The sequence below is a fragment of the Palaemon carinicauda genome, chromosome 41 (assembly GCF_036898095.1).
Source record: "Palaemon carinicauda isolate YSFRI2023 chromosome 41, ASM3689809v2, whole genome shotgun sequence".
NCBI classification, from domain to species: domain Eukaryota; kingdom Metazoa; phylum Arthropoda; class Malacostraca; order Decapoda; family Palaemonidae; genus Palaemon; species Palaemon carinicauda.
The window spans coordinates 49,280,682-49,304,963 of record NC_090765.1 but is presented as its reverse complement, the minus strand read 5'-3'; the positions used below and the strand labels follow the sequence as shown (position 1 = coordinate 49,304,963).

At 42.9% G+C, this 24,282-nt stretch overlaps 1 protein-coding gene across 1 annotated transcript in view; it reads left to right on the top strand.

Annotated features, from left to right (window-relative positions):
• Nucleotides 1–24,282, top strand: part of LOC137632419 (uncharacterized) — a 342,058-nt gene that overhangs the window by 6,368 nt on the left and 311,408 nt on the right. Inside the window, 4 exon segments of the mRNA XM_068364351.1 lie at nucleotides 12,182–12,349; nucleotides 18,460–18,617; nucleotides 21,150–21,270; nucleotides 23,601–23,807. Coding sequence (XP_068220452.1) covers nucleotides 12,193–12,349; nucleotides 18,460–18,617; nucleotides 21,150–21,270; nucleotides 23,601–23,807 — 643 coding nt within the window. The 5' untranslated portion in view covers nucleotides 12,182–12,192.

Below are 24,282 nucleotides of genomic sequence, written 5' to 3'. Positions count from 1 at the left end.
TTCGAGTTCAGTGAAATAAGTGCAAACAGAAATCAAAGTGATAAGTGATTAGCGCAAAGTATGTCAGTGTTATGCGTGAGGGTACTTTTGTGCGCGCCAGTCGTCCTCCCAGTCCGGGACCTCTTGCAAGCTCCCAAGCCCAGGGGAGAAGCAATGTCGAAGGGCAAAAGGGTTCGGCAGGCCTTGATCGGCGCACAGAAGTATCCTCGGTGGTTGTGGGCGTGTCTTACCGAGACTGTCACTCCCACCCGCAGACGATTGAGCCCTTATTTTGCTCGTCTGCAGAAGAGATTTAGAGGAGAAAATAAAAGCAGAGTAACGCTGGTCTCAGGTCTCAAGACCTCTTAAACGTAAAGTCCAGACCTATGCCAGACGTACGAAGTAAAGTTCAACAACCCGGATGCAGTCATTGGGTTAGCTCTGACTCTCCTCAGTCATCAGTTTGTCGGGCTGAGAGGGCGCCTACACTCCCCCCGCCTGATCGCAGTACCACCTGCCAGGCGTACGATGTTGTGGACTCTACTACAGTCCATGCAAGCACAGCTTTCGGACCTGATGCGTGAGTGTCGTGCTGAGAGTGTTGCACCTCCTCCTCCTCCTGCACCGGTGGTGCACCAACCGCCTGCACCCGTTCAGCCTGTGCTGCACCCGCCTGCACCGGTGGTGCACCAGCCGGCTGCACCCGTTCAGCCTGTGCTGCACCCGCCTGCACTCGCTGCACCCAGTCGCAGCACCATCTGCCAGGCGTACGATGTTGTGGACTCTTCTACAGTCCATGCAAGCACAGCTTTCGGACCTGTTGCGTGAGTGTCGGGCTGAGAGTGTTGCACCTCCACCTGCACCCTTTCAGCCTGTGCTGCACCCGCCTGCACTCGCTGCACCCAGTCGCAGCACCATCTGCCAGGCGTACGATGTTGTGGACTCTTCTACAGTCCATGCAAGCACAGCTTTCGGTCCTGTTGCGTGAGTGTCGGGCTGAGAGTGTTGCACCTCCACCTGCACCCTTTCAGCCTGTGCTCAACCCGCCTGCACTCGCTGCACCCAGTCGCAGCACCATCTGCCAGGCGTACGATGTTGTGGACTCTTCTACAGTCCATGCAAGCACAGCTTTCGGACCTGTTGCGTGAGTGTCGGGCTGAGAGTGTTGCACCTCCACCTGCACCCGTTCAGCCTGTGCTCAACCCGCCTGCACTCGCTGCACCCAGTCGCAGCACCATCTGCCAGGCGTACGATGTTGAACCTCTTTCTGTGTTCGCTGTTCCCAGTGTTGTTCAGCCTCAGCCTTCTTTAAGGCAACCTTTGGTTTGGGATCAGGAGGATTACTCCACTCTTCCTCCTCCTCCCCTGGCTGCTCCACCGGTGGTGCAACTCTCGGTGGAGGTACAACCTCTTCCACCTGTGAGTCAGTCTCCTCAGCTGCTGCACCGAGCTCAACCCGTGCACCCTGATCCTGGGAACAGGAACTTTCTGCACCTTCCACTGTTGTTGTTCCAGCTCGTTCTGACTCTGCTGTTCAGCATACCTTACCTCCATTTTCAAACCATGGCAAAAAATATGAATCATGAGTTATGAATGTAAGGTAAACATTATGTTGATTTTTAAACCCCATGCAAGCATGCATAAAGCACTCTAGCACTGGTCATGGAATTTCTGAGAAATGTTAAACGCCATGCACACGCTCTGCTTTCCTTACAGCAGGCTCTGCTTACAGCAGGCTCTGCTTACTACATGCTCAGCATTCAGCATGCTCTGCATTCAGCATGCTCTGCATACAACATGCTCTGCATACAGCATGCTCTGCATTCAGCATGCTCTGCATACAACATGCTCTACATATAGCATGCTCTGCATACAGCATACTCTGCATTCATCATGCTCTGCATACCTTACCGCATGCTTCTCAACATATCTTGGGTTGTTGCCAACTCACTAGACTGTCAAGCACTTTCATAACGTTGCCTTCTAGTCTGCTGCTTTTGCACCAGTGAACCCTCACTCAGAGAACTTAGCTTTTCTAGGATAAGGTCCCTGTAGATGAGAAAGTTCTTTTCTCCCTCCTTCTGATATTCCCTTGAGGACTCTGTCATTTGGAGGGAGCCTTTAGCTGCATAACCTCTTATGGACTTTTATTTAAGCATAACATGCTTACAGGGAAGGTAATGGTTCCACTTCAGCCGCTAATCCCGTCTGTTACCACACCTGCTCCCATAGACCTTGAGCTGTGTTGCATGACATGCAGTCCAAGCTTAGTCCTTGTTAGAGGATTTTTTGTTTACGGAGTCAATGTGTCACGGGGAAGACGTTCAACAACCAACAGAAGGGACTTGTTGTGACGCAGTGCGGCAACCTCAGCAACCCGTTAAGGAGTTGTCTGTACGACCCAGATAGTCTAGACAGATTCGGGTTGTCACTGTACTTCCTCGCTTGCCCATGATTGACAGTTTACAGACTGTGCAGCAGTATCATGATCTTGTGTCCGGCTCCGTCAGACGACTGGCTTTTAAGAGCTCCCACAAGTCGTCGCTGTCTGGAGATTTTCAAATGGACTATGGATCTGACCAAGGAACTGGGCCTCCTGGTCAATTTTGAGGAGTCTCAGCTCGTTCCATCCCAGACCATTGTTTCCTTGGGTATGGATCTTCAGAGTCGAGCTTTTCGGACTTGTCCGTCGGCCCCAAGGATCTTCCAAGCCCTAGAATGCATCCAGAGCATGCTGAGAAGGAACCGATGCTTAGTCAGGCAGGGGATGAGTCTAACAGGGACACTTTCATCGCTGGCCCTGTTCATCGAGTTAGGGAGACTCCACCTCCTCCCCCTTCAGTATCATCTAGCTGCTCACTGGATAAAGGACATGACGCTAGAGACGGGCTCAGTTCCTGTTTCCGAAGAGATGAGGTCTACTCTAACGTGGTGGAAGAACAGCATTCTTCTCAAGGAAGGTCTACCTTTGGCTGTTCAGACCCCCGACCACCGTCTCTTCTCGGACGCATCGGACACGGGCTGGGGTGCGACACTGGACGGACAGGAATGCTCGGGAACATGGAATCAGGAGCAAAGGACACTTCACATCTATTGCAAGGAGTTGTTGGCAGTTCATCTGGCCTTGATAAACTTCAAGTCCCTCCAGCTTAACAAGGTGGTGGAGGTGAACTCCGACTACACCACAGCCTTGGCTTACATCTCCAAGCAGAGAGGGACTCATTCGAGGAAGTTGTTCAAGATCGCAAGGGACCTCCTCATTTGGTCAAAGATCGAAAGCTCACGCTGGTAACGAGGCTCATTCAGGGCGATATGAATGTCATGGCAGATCGCCTCAGCCGTAAGGGTCAGGTCTTCCCCACAGAGTGGACCCTTCACAAGAATGTTTGCAGCAGACTTTGGGCCCTGTGGGGTCAGCCAACCATAGTTCTATTCGCTACCTCGATGACCAAGAAGCTCCTCTTGTATTGTTCTCCGATTCCAGACCCAGCAGCAGTTCGCGTGGATGCCTTTCTGCTGGATTGGTCCCATCTCAACCTGTATGCATTCCCGCCGTTCAAGATTGTCAACAGGGTACTTCAGAAGTTCGCCTCTCACAAAGGGACACGGTTGACGTTGGTTGCTCCCCTCTGACCCGCGAGAGAAGGGTTCACCGAGGTACTGCAATGGCTGGTCGACGTTCCCAGGACTCTTCCTCCTAGAGTGGACCTTCTGCGTCAACCTCACGTAAAGAAGGTACACCCAAACCTCCACGCTCTTCGTCTGACTGCCTTCAGACTATCGAAAGTCTCTCAAGAACTAGAGGCTTTTCGAAGGAGGCAGCCAGAACGATTGCCAGAGCAAGGACGACATCCACTCTCAGAGTCTATCAGTCTTAATGGGAAGTCTTCCGAAGCTGGTGCAAGGCCAATGCAGTTTTCCTCAACCAGTACCACTGTAACCCAGATTGCTGACTTCCTGTTACATCTAAGGAACGTAAAATCCCTATCAGCTCCTACGATCAAGGGTTACAGAAGTATGTTGGCAGCGGTTTTCCGCCACAGAGGCTTGGATCTTTCCTCCAACAAAGATCTACAGGACCTCCTTAGGTCTTTTGAGACCTCAAAGGAACGTCGGTTGTCCACTCCAGGCTGGAATCTAGACGTGGTCCTAAGGTTCCTAATGTCATCAGGATTTGAACCGTTCCAATCAGCCTCTTTTAAAGACCTCACATTAGAAACTCTTTTCCTCATGTGCTTAGCAACAGGTAAAAGAGTAAGTGAGATCCACGCCTTCAGCAGGAACATAGGTTTCACATCTGAAACGGCTACATGTTCCTTGCGGCTCGGTTTTTTTTTTTGGCTAAAACGAGCTTCCTTCCCGTCCTTGCCCTAAGTCGTTCGAGATCCCAAGCCTGTCCAACATGGTGGGGAACGAACTAGAGAGAGTACTTTGCCCTGTTAGAGCTCTTAAGTACTATCTAAGAAGGTCAAAACCATTACGAGGACAATCAGAAGCCTTATGGTGTGCTATCAAGAAGCCTTCTCTACCAATGTCTAAGAACTCAGTTTCTTACTACATCAGGCTTCTGATTAGAGAAGCAAATTCTCATCTGAAGGAAGAAGACCTTGCTTTGCTGAAGGTAAGGACACATGAAGTGAGAGCTGTGGCTACTTCAGTGGCCTTCAAACAGAACCGTTCTCTGCAGAGTGTTATGGATGCAACCTATTGGAGAAGCAAGTCAGTGTTCGCATCATTCTATCTCAAAGATGTCCAGTCTCTTTACGAGTACTGCTACACCCTGGGTCCATTCGTAGCAACGAATGCAGTAGTAGGCGAGGGCTCAGCCACTACATTCCCATAATTCCATAACTTTTTAACCTTTCTCTTGAATACTTTTTATGGGTTGTTCGGTCGGCTAAGAAGCCTTCCACATCCTTGTTGATTTGGCGGGTGGTCAATTCTTTCTTGAGAAGCGCCGAGGTTAAAGGTTGTGATGAGGTCCTTTAGTATGGGTTGCAGCCCTGTATACTTTAGCACCTTTGGGTTGATTCAGCCTCCAAGAGGAACGCTGCGCTCAGTAAGGAAGACGAACTTAAAAAAGAGACAGAGTAACGGTTCAATTCGACTTCCTTACCAGGTACTTTTTATTTCATTGTTATTTGAGATAACTGTTATATGAAATATGGGATACTTAGCTATCCTTTAATCTTGTACACTGGTTTTCACCCACCCCCCTGGGTGTGAATCAGCTACATGATTATCGGGTAAGTTTAATATTGAAAAATGTTATTTTCATTAGTAAAATAAATTTTTGAATATACTTACCCGATAATCATGATTTAATTGACCCTCCCTTCCTCCCCAGAGAGAACCAGTGGGACCGAGGAATAATTGAGGAGGTGTCAACAAGAAGTACTTGAGTACCTGGCCACAGGTGGCGCTGGTAAGTACACCCCCTTCTAGTATTGTGATAGCTGGCGTATCCCTCCATAGAATTCTGTCGGGCAACAGAGTTGACAGCTACATGATTATCGGGTAAGTATATTCAAAAATTTATTTTACTAATGAAAATAACATTTTATCATCATTTAATTTGAGCTTTTTCCTCTGCATCCATGTTTTTATTTCAGTCATTATCTCATCAATTTTCTTCCCTGTATCTTGTGTTGTTGAAATTGAGAGGTAAAACTGAGTATCATCTGCATATAGTTTAAAACCCACTTTTTGTTTTTTCAAGATGTGTGATAGCTCGATAGTATATATGTTAAACAAGATAGGGCCCAGGACACTACCCTGTGGTACACCCTTCATAAGAATTCTCTCATTGGATCGGTTTCCAGAAACTTCTACAATAGTCTTCCTGTTCACTAAGTAACTTCGCAAAAATTTCAGTGCTTCCTGAGTCACTCCAATAGACTTTAAGTCGTCAAGTAAGTACTCGTGCACAACAGTATCAAAAGCAGCACTAAGATCTAACATAATTAAAATTCCACACTTTCCCCCATCAAGAAGACCTATCATATCATTCATTATTGAGCACAAAGTAGTTTCTGTAGAATGATTAGCTCTGTAGGCCGATTGATTTTCCGGGAATACCTCTAACTCGTCAATATGCGCCCATAATTGCTCACTTATGACTTTTTCAATAAGCTTTGACATGTAGGATAAATTTGAAATGGGCCTATATGAATTTAGCTCGTTTACATCACCTTTCCCTTTGTAAATTGGTTTGATCAACGCAGTTTTTTCACAGCTAGGAAAACAGGATTGTGATATACTTAGGTTAATTATTTTCAGGTAAATATTATATACGACTTGTTTGTTTGGAGCTTCACTTATTGAACTGTTTGGGAAAGGGTTGTTTCCACAATATGTATTCTTCATCTCTCTCATAACCTTTAACAAGTCGCACATATTTATTTCCTTAAATTTTATTAACTTCTTTCCCTCCTTCACTGGCATAGCTGACTGTCCTTCCAAGTGATTTTCCCATTGGTCCGTCACTCTATACAAAGCTTCTCTATTTAGAGGGGATATTACTTTTGGTGTAACTGAAAGACGAGCCATAAGACTTTTAGCAAGGGATAAGTACTCCAACCGCTAGTTAGCGGGAGGGGTTGGGTTAGCTGGCTACCCCGCTCACTCACTCACCTTGGTTGAGCACCCACTTTGCTTCTGGCTTGGCTACAATGTGGACATTGCCGCTCTCTCCCTCCTTAACTGACTGCCATTTGACTTTGACTAAGAATTGATATATTGAAATATTTACAATTTCTTCTTTAACCCTTTTTCTTTTTCAGTGTGTGTGTGTGTGTGTGTGCTCTTCTTGTCAGCCTCCTGCATATGTGTCCTGGACCTGAGGGCTGCTCCTGCAGTACCTTTATGTCCACCCTTGAGTTGGACCACGCACCAACTGTGTCCGTATTGCCAAGGCCAGCAGTGTGACTGGGATGACATTTGTTCCCAATGCCGGGTGTGGTCTGTCTACCAGTGGGAAAGGTTTTATGCGTAGGCAAATGAAGAAGTCCAAATGAGATTCTTCGCCTTTTGGGGCATCCTCAAAGTCGAAAAAATCTCAGACTTCTTTGATTCCCCGATGATCTCTTCCCAAAGCTGCTCCTTGATAGGTCTCCCCTGGGGAACGGCCGAGTAGCAGCGCAGGCCTTTTAACCCCAGGTCAACTTTGGGGATCGAGGGATGGTACTATTCCCCCTGAAGAAACGGTCCCGCCCCTTCCCCCGGGGAGCGCCTGCTCTTTTCCAATCTTTTCCAAATGTGGTTGTCACTGGGTTTGACTGGCCACCCCGTCGAACGAAGTTCTGTATGAGCTCCTTCAGTTGGGTGCCGAGAGGAAGCGGACTCAGACTTCCTTGAAGGTACATCCTTCCTCGTTGGGTGCAGCACCGGACGACCTTGGTGCTGCTGCCCAACGTTCGGATTTGCTGTTGCCTGCTGTTGTTGCTGACGCAGAAGACGCATTTCCTCCCCTGAAGGGCTGACTCTTCCGTTTGGGGGTGGGAGCAAAGTCGAGGCAGGTTTCTTCATCGGGTGGCCATCTCTCTCGTCCGCGAGTAAGATTCCTCGGGGAAACCTTGTTCCTGAAAGACGAATACGGGACTTCTTTGACTTTGTCAGAACAGGCTCACTCTTTGGAGGAACCTGCTAGACATTTTCCTTCGTGGGTTCGTCGGGTGTCGGAATTAGTTACTTTTCATCATCCAAGGTGCCCCCCCCCCCCCCCCCCCCCCGCGCGCTAAGGAGACACCTGTTTAGTTCTGGTAAGAAACGACACCCCCGAGCCTCCGGGCTCATGTCACGCTGAGCCTTTGGCCCTTTGTAAATCGCCAGCTGCTAGGTATGTGACAGCTACGCTTGACTAGCCAGCTGCTCGTCACTCGACAGCTGCGCATAGTTCGCGAGCTGCTCACGCTTGCTGGCTACTCGTCACTCGTCTTCTGACAAACTATTGTCACCTCACCATCAGGTGAAGTGTGATTGTCTCTCTCCATAGAGAGACCTTCACATGAGGCGTGATGAATATTGGTCTTGCCAGACACATGAGCGTCACTCGCCAGTGCTCTCCTGTTAAGTGCCAGTTACTCTTTCCGAGAGCTCACAACTTTCCCTCTTTGTACTCGCCTGTTAGGTGTTTGCCAAGGCGGCACTTGCCACCTCGCTGCTCCTCGCCCCCACGCCGTTCGCCCTTGCATTGGTCCCTGAGACTGACTGCTCTGATTCCCTTGCTGGCTACAGGCTCACAAGAGCCTGTCCCAAAGAGATTGTCACCCGTCAGGAGATCAAATCACCCCACATGAGCTGTGTGGTGACGATTTCCATTGTGAGGTACATCGGGCCCGGGGTGGACGACCGAAGGTGGTACCAAAGTAGACCACCGCTTCAAGGGATCAGCGCCCGGCAAAACCCCCAGCGGTTAGACTGGTGCAGCAATTACCAGGTAAGGAAACTAACTCTTTATATGTTTCTAGACCTAAGGTGTCTGGTCGCCCAAGGTATTCAACTGCCATCCCCACAAGTGATAGGGATCCCCCCTGGTTGAGCACACTGCTTAGCTCACTTTCAGTCCGTAGCCAAGGATTCCCCTGATGACTTCTCTCCTCCCCAGTTCCTCTCCTCCATCAGACCGTAGGAGGAGTTCCGAAGGGTCGGCCCTTGCAGGACCCTCTTCCTAGGAGAAAACTATATCCCTCCAGAAGAGGAATTGGGAGGAAGAAGTTGCAGAGAAGTCTTGGAGCCCTTTGCAGGTACGTGTTGCACTGGTAAGACCAAATGGGAAATGAAAGAGGATTTGGGTGATCTCTCCGACAGACTTTTTCCGCCTCTCGCCTATAGAGGTGGTTCCATCAGTCTCTTGCCCTCCATCCCAGCCTGACATTATTCATCCCTCTGGATAGGATCAGTGTCCCCAATGGATGCCTCAGGATTCGATCTCTCCAGTGGTGGCTTGAGCCCAATTGGAATCAGACCTTCAATTCCCCTGACATTCTGATCTCCATGGGACTAGAAAAATGGACAGACCTCAAGTGGTCGGTGGAAAATGAGAATCTGTGGAGGGGCGAAGATCTTCTCGTCCTCCCCCGGACTTGATGCTGTTTTTTTGACGCATCAAAAGAAGGGTGGGGTACCAGCGTGCTGCACCACTCGACCTCAGTCCTCTACCCAGAGTCCGAAAAGTACCTTCACATAAATCTCTTAGAGATGAAGGCTGTCTTTCTGACCCTTCAACAGTCCCATCAGTTCCTGGCGGGCCACTCAGTGGTGTTGATGAGCATCAACACCACAGTAGTGGCTCGCATCAACAAACAAGTAGGTACCTGTTCTCATCCCCTATCCCATCTGGCAGTAGAAATACTGAGATGGCCCGAAGTCTGCTCGGTACCGCTATCAGCCTGCCTCATTCCAGACAAGAGGAATGTGCTCACTGACAATCTGAGCAGAGCATCTCAGTTAATTGGTACCGAATGGTCTTTGGATCGTCTAGTAGCCAACAAAGTCCTAACTTTGTGGGATTTTCCAACTGTGGATCTGTTGGCAACGGCCTTAAACTTCAGGCTCCCGCTGCTCCCCAGTCCCAGAGCCCAAGGCTGTCTGGCAAGGTGCATTCCAACAACGGTGAGGCAACATCGACATTTACGTCTTTCCCCATTCTGTCTGATGAGAAGGGTGCTCAACAAGGCCAGAACATTGATCAGCCTCCCAATGACTCATAGCTCCGCTATGGCATCTTGCAGAATGGTTTCTGGACCTTCTGCAACTCCTGACGGAGCCTCCAAGAGAACTCCCTCCACGACACGATCTACTCAGGCAACCACACGTCAATATCTACCACAAAGCCATAGCTTCGATATGACTGCACGCCTGGATATAACCAGCATCTCCTCACTCAGAGAGGATTTTTGCAACAAGTTGCGAAGAGGATGTCTGGATATCTGCGGAAATCCTCAGCTGTAGTTTATCAGGCAAAGTGGAACGTCTTCTATGGTTGATGCCATGGAGGGGGTATCTCTCCACTTAGTGCCACTATTCCAGCAATAGTAGTATTCCTCGAGTATTTGCGGGAGGAAAGGCACTTTTCAGTTTAGGCAGTGAAAGGCTATTGCTCAGTCTTGAACCTTGCCTTCAAACTGAAAGGAATTGACATTTCGTCATCGCTAGAACTTTCTTTACTCATATGGACTTACGAACTTACCTGTCCTCAGTCAGAAGTGAGTCCTCCTCCTTGGAACGTTGTTTGAGTTTTCCGGTCTCTAAAGAGGCCTCCCTACCAACCACTACGTTAGGCAACAAATTGCCACCTGACTTGGAAGACTATGTTCCTAATCGGCCAAACGGATCAGTGAACTTCATGGTCGCTCATACGACATCGCCTGTTCAAGGGGAGGGGGAGAGATAACATTCAGCTTCGTCCCTGAGTTTGTTGCTAAGACTCAGAATCCAGGGGTATTGGATCCTAGATTCAACTCCTTCCGGATAACAAGTTGCCGCTCCGTAACTGACGATCCAGATCATTTGTTACTGTGCCCATTGAGTAGTATGAGGCTCTACCTCAAGAGTACAGTAGTAGCCCACTCCCGGGTGTCTTCACTTTTCATCAGCACCAGAAGAAACAAGAAGAGGATCACCAAAAGCACAATCTCTGCATGGATTTGCAGAGTCATCAATTACGCTCTGAATCCAGATCCAAGTTGACCCAGCACTCACGACATCAGGGGCATAGCTACGTCCCTGGGCTTCAAAAAAAATTACTCTGTGGGGCAGGTTCTATAAGCAAGGGTGTGGAAGCGCCAACGTCTTTCACAGCCCATTACCTGCAAGACGTGACCAACAGGAGACTTGATATGGTCTCTACCCATCCTGTGGTGGCTGCACAACAGCTGGTTTAATACCTCAAGCTCATTGGACAAGTAGCTGAAGGTTGAGGGCACTGTTACCAGGTTTTAGTCTGCGTGAATTAAAAGGAATGACTGGATCTCTCCTTTTCTTTATCCTCTCCTCTCTTGGGGAAAGCAGCATCCTGGGTTCTCTGGACAAGTTGACCTCAGCCACTGCGGGTAAACCATGCTCCCTTGTGTACCTAGTATTGTGTCGATACTGTTGCGTCCCCATACCCTAGCGAGGTGGTATTGGGAAAGCCTTGGTCAGCTTGGTTATTTCCTACAAAGACTTTAAATAGCTTTTACCTTGACAGTCACACTGCTATTATCTCAATAAAGATTGCATAGGTCGTAGACCTTGCATAGGAAGGTTTAGCGAGGTCTTAGGGTCTTCTTATTTTTGGTACTAACCTGCTCATTAAAAGGGGACCCCGGGTAAAGCCAAAAAGCCAGACTGGCAGGGACATCCACCCTCCTAATGGTTGTGTTACCCCTATAAATAGCATAGGTTTGTATTCCAGTTACAGAACAAATGACAAATTTTATTTTCCTTAACAATACAAACCTTTAGCTATTTATACAAACTTACCCGCCGACCCTATCCCCCTTGAAGTCCTACCTCCACACAAAGTGAAGCACAGTGACAGGTGTGTGAGTTAATGGGGGTACCCCCCTACACCCGCTAACTAGCGAGATGGGTAGTTAACCCTCGCTAAATTTTAATGGCTCGTCCTTTCAGCTTCGCCGAAAGTGATACCCCTATAAATAGCTAAAGGTTTGTATTGTTAGGAAAAATGTAAATTATCTCCACTTTTTTCATTTTACAAAGCTCCAGTTGCAATATTCAGTTTGTGGTGGGAATACTCCAAAATATGATTGGTTTGTATTTCTAGGAAAAATACAAAAAATTAAGACTTTGTCTTGTCAATGTACAGTTTACGGTATACATACATAAATGTAGGGTTGAAATTGATTTGAGATACTGCACTGTTTTTTTTAAACTTATTATTTGTTAAGCATATATACCTAATAATTTTAGTTTCTTTTCTATTTAAGAAAAGTAATTTAAGTAACAGAAATATTAATTTATGGGTTGCTGTTCTGTTTCAAGTTTTTTCATAGTATATAAATAATATTGATACAGTATAATAAACCAAAGTACTGTACTACCTGTATTGTAATTTTGATTGCTTATATAATGTGCTGTAGTTATGGATACTATGAGTTGAAAGGGAATTCCAGAATATGATATTGAATTATGACAATTCATAGTAAAATTGTTATTATTAATTCTGCTGCTATTTTTTAAAGGTATTTTTAACCCACAGATGGCAGCTGTATGCAGGATGATATCTCCAGCCCAAAAATAGTTGCCGTTACTGAGGGATTTGAATCCTTATTTCCTGAAGATTGCAAAGCAGTTTGTTTCAAGCTAAGTTATCCATATGCTGCTGCTGAAGACGGACGCTTTTGTTACTGTTTCGATGATGATGCCAGTGAGTAAATGTAGTAGCTGAATTAGTTTGTCAACATAAATTTTTCTGCAAATGTTTTTTTATGTTTGTTAAAAATATTGTTTGTTTCTGCATAAATAAAACCTTTGTCCTTGAATAGGAGTATGATTTCAGCGAAACTTATAACTTAGCTGTTAAGATTTATAATGAGGTGTTGCCACTTATAGGCGGATGGTAGGGAAGCTGCCCCCCTCCCACTCGGCTCACTGAGTACTGTTGCTACTTTGACTTCAGCCCCGATATGTACGGGTGTACTCTCAGTGCAACTAAACTTAGCAAATAACTTTACTTTCTTCCTTTTCAGTTTGTTTAGATGCTTTTGATGGAGAAACCATATGTGGTCCTGCATTGGCTGTTCCTGTCCGTAGGTGTGGAACATTTATGAGTATGTGTTCGGAGGATCTTCATTCATTGTGCACTTCTTGCAGAGGCCATGACTGTAAGGAGTAATCGCTCTGTAAGGACTGTAAATTGTGGCCTCCTGCATTGCAGCGGCTTGATTACGGCAGAAGGAAAAGAAGGCTGAGTGAGGTTCTTCTCCAAGTTCTTTGAAGTCGAAGAGTTTGCTAAGCCTCTCTCTCCTTTCTCTGGTACTCAGGCTTCTGAACCCTCTATTTTACTCCTCCTTAATGGGGTGATGGCAAAGGACGGTAAGAGTAGGAAATGCTTGCATCTTCCCTCTCCACTTAGTCTGATGCCTTCCATCTTGTCTTCTAAGAATGCAAATAATTGATGCCTTGCTGAGCCAAATGTTCTCTCACATTCCTCTTCCGAAGATTGTTTTTCTAGACTGTCTCGTTCCAAGATGAAAGATTCTGTACGTCCTTGCTGGCACGCTATTACCTCTTAGTGCATGGGCTAAATTGTAAAGTCATGCTTAATTTTCCTCCTTCGAGAACATGCTCTCCTAAGGAACCTGGGATCACTCGATTAAGTGCACACATTTTGATGCACTTGTGTCCAAGCAATTACGCACCCTTTCCCCAAATGGATTGGGCTCAGATGCTGAAAAGTGATCACCGGATCACAATCAAGTGCATCCCCCTGTTTGCAGTATGTGCTCACTCCTTAGTGCTCATACATGCTCACCTCTACGTGCTTATATGTCTTTACCTCCAACCCCTCATCCATTCTTTCCTGTTAACGGTCAGGCTCACTCGTTAGCTCACACCCACGTGCGCTCGCTTTGTAGCGCTTAAGAATTCTTGCCTGTAAGAAAATATTCACACTCGTCAGTTAGTGCTCAGGTACATCCGCCTGTTACAGTATTGCACGCTCGTGTACTACTGTTTCGGATCACCCAGAATCTCCAGGAACATTATAGGCCTTTTAAGTGTGCGCTCTCTTCAGCTTTAAAATGCACATCAGATAATGGACAAGATCCTCTTTTCGAAGGTGCTCTTGTAGAAGAGAATTTGGCTGTTCTGGTGTGCAAGTATTCAGTTGGAGTCTCGTTTTTAGAGAGAGAAAAGCGTAATTGTACATGCACGTCCTTCAGTGCTAACTTATTTTGTAGAATTTGGAAGTTCTATGGATTCACGAGCTCACACTGATAAGCATATGCACTCTTTGGTTAATGAATCCATGGCAGAGGTTCATCCTTCTGTTAGGAGAGACATCCTAGAACGACCAAATGTGCGATCCCTTGCAGAATCTCTCATGGCAGGTAGATGTCCTCCTCCTAGATGCACGCATTCACCTCTTAACGCTAAAGCCGCAGACCAAGGTTATTCTTCTAGGTTTGGCGCTTCTCTGGATGCACGCCATTAGCATGCATCCACATTTATCACCTTCTTGGGAGAAGGCATTTGAGAACTTTCTGGGTTTCTCACACAAGCACACCCATTCTAGGGTGCATTCTCCTTCATACGAACGATATGAATATTTGTGCCAGACTCGAGATAGAGCACCAGAGACTACATTCCTAGCAGTGACTCAATAATCTCTGGTTTTTAGTCTTTTTACTTATACCACTCGTGCAATGATCCTAGCATATGCAGACTCCCCAGACAGGGCTCAAACTGTGGATCGCCGAAGCTCCCTTTCACGCACACCCCGAGAACAAACATGCCCTCCAGTTCAGGTGTTCCAGAAGGTCCAAAGGCATTCACTAGATAGGGTTTTTTCTCTCTTAGGGATGATTCTCTGTGTCTGGTAGCCGTTCACTGCAGTGCACATGCATCATACCATAAAGGTACAATTGCATCTTAGAACACTCTCACCTGAGAGTGAGCAAGGTCCAGGCCAACCACGACATGGTACTGTAGTACAGTAGTAGACACACCCCCTCTGAGGAGCTTTCACAGGCATGGGAATACTCTCCAGTGCTACCCCATGATTCAACGCATTCCTACTCCTCGGGTAGACCACATCCTTCAGCCTTTAGTGCATACTCATCTCCAAGAACACACTTTCCTCATGGCTCATGAGACCTAGGGGAAGATCCCACAACATTGAGACAACATAACAGACTGACCATAAAGTTCTTACACATTCAGTCTCATCAAGCACTTGCTCTCATCCTCATGGCTAGTCTCTGGTACACTCTCCATCCCTCGAGATCTCTTCAGCCAAGGAGCATATAAAGCAAGTACTGGAAAAGGCTGGAGCAATCTCTTAGGATAAGGTCCCCATCTGAAGGGGATTCCAAGACGTGAGGACTGACAGAAGAGACTTGTATTCCCTATGACCTCGTCATAGGGACTCCTCTGAGAGAGACCACTCGTATTAAGGTGATCTTGATCCAAAGGGGATTTGAGTCCCCCACCACTTAGAAGTGACTATTCGTTAGAGGCAACAGACCCTTCTGTGGCAGACGCAGGCCCTGCTCTTACAGAAACCGATCATCTGGAGACTGAGTCTACATTCCTAAAAGTGCTGGCCTTAATGAGGCAGATCAACAGCCTATTAGAAGCTACAAGAGTATCAGTAATGAGGGGAAAACATTCATTGACAGGGTCTTCAGAGCACCACAGGGTTACAGAGCTTCCTTAGACTTTCCATGGTAGGAGCTGGCCAAAGAGGCTTTAGATAATGCTGGTGACCAGGTATCTGGACAGAGTAATTCACATCCCTTCTCTTCTGACCATTATTATTGTTACCTCCCCCAACAAAGTTGGAAGGAGGTTATGCTTTACCCCCTGTTTGTTAGTGTGTGTATTTGTTAGTGAACACCTTCCTGGCCACAATTTTAACTGTATAGTAACAAAATTTGCAGGGATTAATTGTTGTGTGAAGAGCTGAAAATTATTAAATTTTGAAAAGTCAAGGTCACAGTCAAGTATGATGTCCAATTCAAGTAATCAGCTATGAGTTAGGACATCGTTGTTACAGAGACTTCAAACTTAGTTCATATTTAAGTGTATGTAAATTCACACCAATTAATATATGTTACGTCGAAGGTCAAGGTCAAGCAAAAGGTCAAATTCTGGTCATCAACTATACACCACAATTTTAATCGTAAAGTAATGAATCTTCCAGGAATTTTGAACTGATGTAAAGAGCTGGAAATGATTAAATCTTGGAAGGTCAAAAGTAAAGGTCACTGACGAGTTAAACGTTCATATCACGTAATCAGCCATAAGTTTGGACATCCTTGTCACAGAGACTTCAAACTCGGTTCATATTAGAGTGTATGATAATCCACGCTAATTGATATATGTTAAGGTCAAAGTTCAAGGTCAAGGTTGAGAGCTGCAGAGGTCTACGCTCTACTGAGTGTCCCTCTAGTTATTATTGTTACTAGGTAAGCTACAACCCTAGTTAGAAAAGCATGATGCAATGAGCCCAAGGGCTCCAACAGAAAAAATAGCCCAATTAGGAAAGGAAATAAGGAAACAGATAGAATAGTGTGCCCGAGTGTACCCTCAAGTAAGAAAACTTTAACACAAAACAGTGAAAGACAGTATGGCACTTCCCAAGACTAGAGAACCATGTTTTGATTTTGGAGTGTCCTCCTAGAAGAGCTGCTTACCATAGCTAAAGAGATTCTTCTACCCTTACCAAGTGGAAAGTAGCTACTGAATAATTACGGTGCAGAAGTTAACCCCTTGAGTGAAGAAGAATTTTTCGGTTATCTTAGTGTTTTCAGGTGTATGAGGAAAGAGGAAAATGTGTAAAGAATAGGCCATACTATTTGTCGTATGTGTAGGCAAATTCCCAGTAACCTCATGGTTGGACCACAGGTTCAGGACAGATGCTTACTTTGCTTTCTTTTAGGAGATCCTGACCTGAGACCAAGAAAAAATTAACTGACCTGGTGTTATCAGGAGTGAAGGCAGTTACCTTCTTAGTTCACCAGTCTGAAAACCTAAGGAACAACTGGGTGCTAAAGAGAAGGAATGCTGCGTTGGCAAAATTTCCCAAACAAATAGGGCAAAGAGAAGCCCTAACACTAAGAAATGTTCCAACCAACAAGAGCAAGACACATTTTCTCCTGAAGAAGGTGAAGCAATGATGGAAAAATGGAGCAAGAGCAATCAGGACTCACTTTTTGACCATGCAATCTGGCATCCCAAGACCAACTCGAAAGGCCAGAGCAGTCACCATGGTGAAATCAACCATGAGTAAGGCTCTGACACCGAGGGCTAAGTTGTCAACCCAACACCATCCTTGTGGAGATGTAAGGATCCTCTCCCCTTTTGTCCTGGGTTTAGTCAACCAGGAAGAGGCAGAAGAGAAGCCAGAGGATGTTAGTGGTGATGAGAAAGCAGCAAGTGGGTATCCTAATATGTTGACTAAGGTAATTAAGAAGGGTGGTTACCATGCTAGAGTCTATTGATTTGGAATAAGGCTTTGGAGATACTGTACTGTATATGGATAAATTGCCTGTAGTAGCAGTATCTGTAGCAGGGTCAGAATGCCATTGTTTAGTATCCAAGTCTCGGCTTCAACAAATTTGAGGCCAGCCTGATCCCCCTTGATTAAGGGTCCTTGAGATGGAGAGCAACACTATGACATCTATTTTGACCCTTCAGTGGGTAAGACAGGGAGACTATTTTCTGTTATCTAACATTTCTGGTGCCAATTAAGCTTGCCAGATAAGATGAGGCAGTCTCTTATCTAACATCTCTCATATCTGGAGAAATTGGTAACTGACCTGTTTTAGGATAAAGATCATGTAATTGCAGCTGACAGTTTTAATCAACTGTCTCCCAGGTGCTCAACCTGCTTGGGTAATTGTCTTCGTAGCTTGGAAAGATACATCATGCTAATTATTGCTGTTGTATCCTATACATCATCTGACTTGATTGAAGCTTTGAGAGTGGTCATTTGTCCTTGTGCTTCTTAGCTGTAACTTTATGTTAATGATGGTATTCTGTAAATTGTTGCCTACTTTTTGCTAGGTTAGTCGATCAATGCTTACAACTGTTGACCCTATTTGTAAAATCTGTTTTTCAGCTTACTTCTTGTTTGTAAAGGAGATTATGGATCTAAAGGACACTTTGAGCTTTTTTGGTGATTTTCGTAAGACGAGAAAGAATAAATGGAAGCGAGAAACTTTCTCATCAAATTTTTAAGATCACAGATTGTAACTTACCCAATAGTATGTTGGGAGGAAATTGTCAAAGCTTTGGATGCTGTAGCATTTCTTTTGTTGATCTTTACAGTGTCATACCCATTCAGCTCTTCTCACCCTGCGTCACAATTATGTTGTTCATATCAATGCAATGCTTATTAAAATTATACCAAATGGGGGTCTTGCTATACAGTACTCATTTAGGTACTCAAACTCCTTTAATAAACCCTTTTGAAATCTCAGAGCTTTAGTTCCTGATATATTGATACAGTATTACAATTTCTAAGAACATTGTGGATCATCCAGCTCTAAGAACAATGTGGAATTTTTAGCTTTTCACATTCCCTCCTACTTTGCAATTTGGACCATTTTAATGTGATAGATGGGTTTGTATGATAAAAGTTGTTTTATCATATAAAAGTTTAGCATCTTAAAAAAAATGGAAGTCTAGTTACCAGAATTTTTTGCTAAGACTGAAATGTTTTTTTATGATATTGATGTGCTCAGATGCAAACATTACTTTTAGAATGCTCTCCATCAAGTTAATGTTCAAAGTTGTTTTTTACTTTTTTAGCTCTAACAACTGCCACCAAAACTCAGTGCAGTTCATCATGCCCAGATGGAAGTGCTTGTGGTGGACCCGAAACTGGATTGTTTACAGTATGGAATACAGTAGCAAGTAGTGGAACAATAGTCATTACTCTGGACAACACAGCTTACTTGGAGGGAACTGTGAGTACCATTTAATTGAGATGACTTTTGTTGTGCCTTATTATGCCTCCTTTTTTTCTCACATCTTAACAGCCACTGAAACCATTTTTTTTTATCTTGGCAATAAACAGCAGTGCATTGTTAATGCTAAGTAGAGATGGTTTTCCGTTAGATAATTGGATCACTTGGGGAATTTTTCTTTTTCATTTTATTTCGGCACTAAAAAGGAATATGTCATTAATAAATGAAGGGTAGGATTTTCAAATAGGAAATGTTAATTTGGTGAAAATTATGTCTTGTTACTCGAACTAACTATATTAAATCAGATTGACCTTTTACTGTGTTAGGTGTGAGTTCAGTATTAAATAAGTTTTTATCATTTCATCTGTGAGGGAGTTTATATAAAAGAAATATATGGCAATACACCATTTCCTAATATAAGTACACTTTAAAACTGTTTTGGCAGACAATTACATTATTATTACTAGCTAAACTACAACCATAGTTTGAAAAGTAGAATGCCATAAGCCTAAGGGCTCCAACAGGGCAAAATAGCCCATTGAGGAAAGGAAATAATAAACTACAGTATATGAAAAGAAATAAATAAAGAATATAAAATATTATCCTAAGATTAGTAACAATGTTAAAATGGAAGTGTCTTATAAACTATGAAGAGAGACTCATGTCAGCCTGTTTAACGTAAAAACATTCGCTGCAAGTTTGAACTTCCGAATTTCCACTGATTCAACTGCCTGATAAAGAAGATCATCCCATAATCTGGTCACAGCTGGAATAAAATTTCTAGAATACTGTGTTGTATTGAGCCTTATGATGTAGAAGACAAGCCTTTTAGAACTTACTGCATACTTATTACTATGTATGGGATGGTAGAATCTGCGAATATCATAGCGCAAAGAATGGTCAGAATTATGAAAAATCTTCTGCATTATGCATAAAGAACTAACTGAATGATGGTGCCAGATATTAATATCAAGGTTAGGAATGAAAAATTTTAAAAGATTGAAAGTTTTTGTTCAACAAATTGGGATGAGAATTAGCAGCTAAAGACCAGATAGGAGAAGAATACTCAAAGCAAGGCAGAATGAAAGAATTAAAATCTTTCCTTTAGAATAGATTGATCACCAATAATCTGAAGAGACTTTAGTTGTAAGCCAATATTTTGTGCAATTGAAGAAGAAACAGATCAAATGCATCTATCAAAAGTAAATTTGCAATTAAGAATACCACCTAAAATTTTAAAGGAGTTACCATATACTGTATATAGTTAAAGAAACATTATCAATACAAAGGTCTGTGTGTTGAGAAGCCACTGCCTTCGATCTAGTACTTATAATTATACTTTGCGATTTGTCAGGGTTTAACTTCATACTCCATAATTTGCACTACTCACTAATTTTAGCTAGAACTCTATTAAGAGATTTGGCAATCCCAGATCTACATTCAGGAGATGGAATTGATGCAAAGAAAATAGCATCATATGCATATGCAACAAGCTTGTTTTCTAGGCCAAACCACATATCTTGTGTAGTATAAAAAGTTTTTGGCCAAGAACACTACCATGAGGAACAATGAATATCACATTCCTATTCTTACTATGGTACCCATAAACAACAACTATGCAGTGTATTACTAAAAAATTCAATAATGATGCTAAGAAATGATGCTAAGAAAAGACTCGCCTTCCCAACTATTTGAGTGGGAAAACAAGGGTTTCATGATTAATGTAGTGAAAAGCAATACTAAAATCAAGGTAACTCATACAAATTTCTGAACTACAATCACGGGATATCAGTACAGCATTGAAAGTTGTAAAAATGCCATCACATGCTCCAAGGCCTTTGCAAAAGCCAAATTGCTAACTAGGGAACAGTTTATTACCCTCAGTATACCTGGCAAATTCAGGAGAGAAAACAAATATTTATGTCCATATTTTATTAGTACAGTATTGTGAACTCCTAAACCTTTGATAAAAGGGTCTTTTTCATTTCCTTTTGAGATTATATTTTTATATACTAAACTGCTGAATCATAACTAAAATTAGATTTCCAATTCAGTGATTGTCAGTGTCCTGATTGCTTTAGCAGATGCTTCATGGATGCAATGGAGCATGGACTCCTTATGCCTATATATTGCTGATAAGATGATTTAAATGAAAGTTGATATTTTATTTGTAAAATTTGGTAAGATTGTCAATTAATTTTCCTTATTTATATCATATTTGAAAATAAAAAATATAAGACTATGCCTAATCTAGAGAGGAGCAGAAATTCATTTCTTTAAAGAGGTATGATTATTGAATCATATAATTTTTTATAGGTACAGTATTTGATATAGTATATTAAGACAAGAGGACCTTTTAAATAATGTGCTTTCTTACTAGTAATCCAGTCTAATAGTTTTAACTCTGAAGCAGTGTTTAATTGGCAATTTTAATGAAGGAAACGTAATTTGCATGATATATAATACGAGCTTATGTAACTGATATATTGTAGTGTTGATGGTGAGCTATTCTTTTTTCTTTCATCCAAACAGACTGTCACTGCAACAGTTAATGCATCAGCCTCCTATCTGATAGATTGGGGTGATGGTTCGAACCACATTTTAAATGATACATCACACGTGTTTGCAATTCCCGGTACATTTAATGTCAAAGGTATGTACTGTATACAGTTTTTCGTTTGGTCCTATGTAAATACAAACCTTTGTCCTTTAATAGGATTATGATATTAGTGTAGCTAGAATTCTTTTGTTAGAATTTATAATATGGTATCAGTAGTTACTGGTGGGTGAATGGAATAATGCATATGAAACTAGAATGGGATGGAGAAATACTAATATGTTATCAGTGTGTATGCACCTCAGGTGGGTTGTACAGAAGAGGAAAAAGACAAGTTTTGCGGACAGCTGAATCAGGAAATGAAGATACCAAATGAAGAATTATTAATGATAGACCTTAATGGTCATGTTGGGAGAAATAGCTAGGGCCTGGAAAGAGTACATTGAGGAGGGGCTTTGGGAGATAGAAATCAAGAAGGTGAAAGGGTTGTGGACTTTGCTGTAGCCTCTGATATATCAGTAATCAACACTTTCTTTGAAAAAGAGTCAAAGTATCTTGTAATGTATGAAAGTGGTGGACAAGAATTACAAATGGATTTTTTAATAGGTAGAAGGGTGCATTTAAAAGAGATAAGAAACTGTAAAATATTCCTAGGAGATGCTGTGACCCCCCAGCATAGACTTGTGACAGTAGACTTAGATAGGAAGAGAACAATAAGAGGTAGGCAAGAAATGATTCCAAAGATGAAATGGTGGAAGCTGAAAGAACCAGAATATAGGGGTGGATTCATAGTGAGGATTTTAGTTGAGATTGGTACCTGTGGTTATGAGGATGTGGATGAGTGGTGGGAACGGAACAGCAGTATTCTGAAAAAAGTTGGTGAAGAGGTTTTAGGAATGTTAACAGGAAAAGGGCCAAGAGAATAAGAAACTTGGTGTTGGAATAATTATGTACAAGAGAAATGCGAAGAAAAGGTATGATGAAACAGGTACTGACGAAGATGAGGAGAGAAGTAGATTAGCAAAGAATGAAGCAAAGTGGTGGTGGCACAGTAAAAAAAACAAGCAATGGATAATGTATATGAAGATTTGGAGACAAAGGAGGGTCAAAATAAGATTTATAAGATTACTAAAGAAAGAAATAAATTAACAAAAGATATTACTAACGAAAGATATTATCCACATTAAGCAGATAAAGAATGAGGACGGAGTAGTAATGTGTAGCTTAAGTGACAAAGGGAAGGTGGAAGCAGTATTTTGAAAGATTGCTAAATGAAGAAAATCCGTGATCTATAATTGGAGATGGAAATCCAAATTTAGAAATAGTAAGAGATAGAGTTAGAGAAGAAATTAAAGTTGCCTTTAACAAGATGAAAAATGGAAAAGCTATGGGATCGGATGAGATCCCAGTGGAATTCTGGAAATGCTTGGGGGAAATTTGGAGTGAATATGCTGTGGGATCTGATGAAAAAGATACACTGGAAAGGAAAGATGCACAGAATGTGGAGGAATAGCTTTTTAATACCCATATTCAAAGAAAAAGGGGATGTACAAAATTGTAATAATTATAGGGCAATCAAACTCTTTCCATATACTGTACTATGAAGCTTTGGGAAAGGATTATAGAGGGTAGGATAAGGGAAGAGACCGAGATTGGAGAAGAGCAGTTTGGATTTTTGCCAGGCAGAAGCACGATGGATGCAATGTTTGCACTAAGGCAGTTGATGGAAAAATATAGAGAAGGCCAAAAGAAATTACATATAGTATTTATTGACTTAGAGAAGGCTTATTATAGAGTTCCGTGGCAGGAGATATGGGGATGTCTGAGAGAGAGGGGAACACCAGAGAAATATGTTGGACTGATGAGAGCTATTTATGAAGGATCAGTTACACAAATAAGATCGAATGTTGGTTTGACCGCGACATTTGAAGTGGGGGTTGGGTTACACCAGGGTTTGTCATTTTTAATGTAGTAATGGATGTAATTACTGAAAGAGTGAGGGAACAGTCACTATGGACTATGCTGTTTGCAGATGATATAGTTCTGTGTGATGAAACAAGAGAAGGATTGGAGGGGAAGCTGGAGAGATGGAGAGAGGAATTGGAGAGCAGAGGGCTAAAGATCAGTAGAACAAAAGCAGAGTATGGGTGTTGTAACCTGCAGCATCAGTTGAGTGACATACATGTGCTGGGAGAAATAGAAAAGAGGACAGAAAAATTCAAGTACCTAGGGTCATATGTTGAAAGAACAGCAAAGCTCCAAATGGAAGTGAACAGTAGAATTCCAGTTGGATGGAGTAATTGGAAGGGAGTGTGGGGAGTGTTGTGTGATTGAAAGATAAACTTGAATTTAAAAGGAAAGGTACATAAAACTGTAGTGAGATGTGCCATGAATCTTTTTAAAATAGTATTTGCTTTATCTTTCAGCTTATTTGGAGCCATTCCCTGATGTATCAGCAAGTCTTTTGGCAGAGGTGTTTGAGGCCCCAAACGCATCCCTAGTATGTCCTGAAAATGTCAACGCCTTCCAAAACACCCCCTGCATCTTAACAACAGTTTCCCAGGGCCAAGATTACACTCTTACAAGAACTTACACAGAACCAGGATTTTCACCCATCACCTATAACATCCCAGGTTTGAATGTTACTTGCTTTATTATGGAAATATTTATTTAATGTTAACTCTTAAAACCATGTTTTATAAGTTGCCTTTCTCTTGACTTTAGCCCTTAGACTTTTTCCAGAATATATGCAACTGGGGGTTCCAGGTGCTCGTATGATTAATATTTCCAGACCAATCTGAGGATGTTTCTGAAGAACTGAAGTAATGAACTTGACTTCTTTGTAAAAGTCTGGTTTTTTTTTTTTAACATTAATCATTTTATGCTAATAGGAGTACTCCATGGAAAATATAGATGATAACTTACATATTCACACTTAAACTATTGAATCCTGTATTCCTGTAGAGGATCTTCCAATCCGTCCTGTAGTTGCAACTTAGATAATGTGTATTACCCTTTTATATATATATATATATATATATATATATATATATATATATATATATATATATATATATATATATACATACTGTATATAGATATAGATAT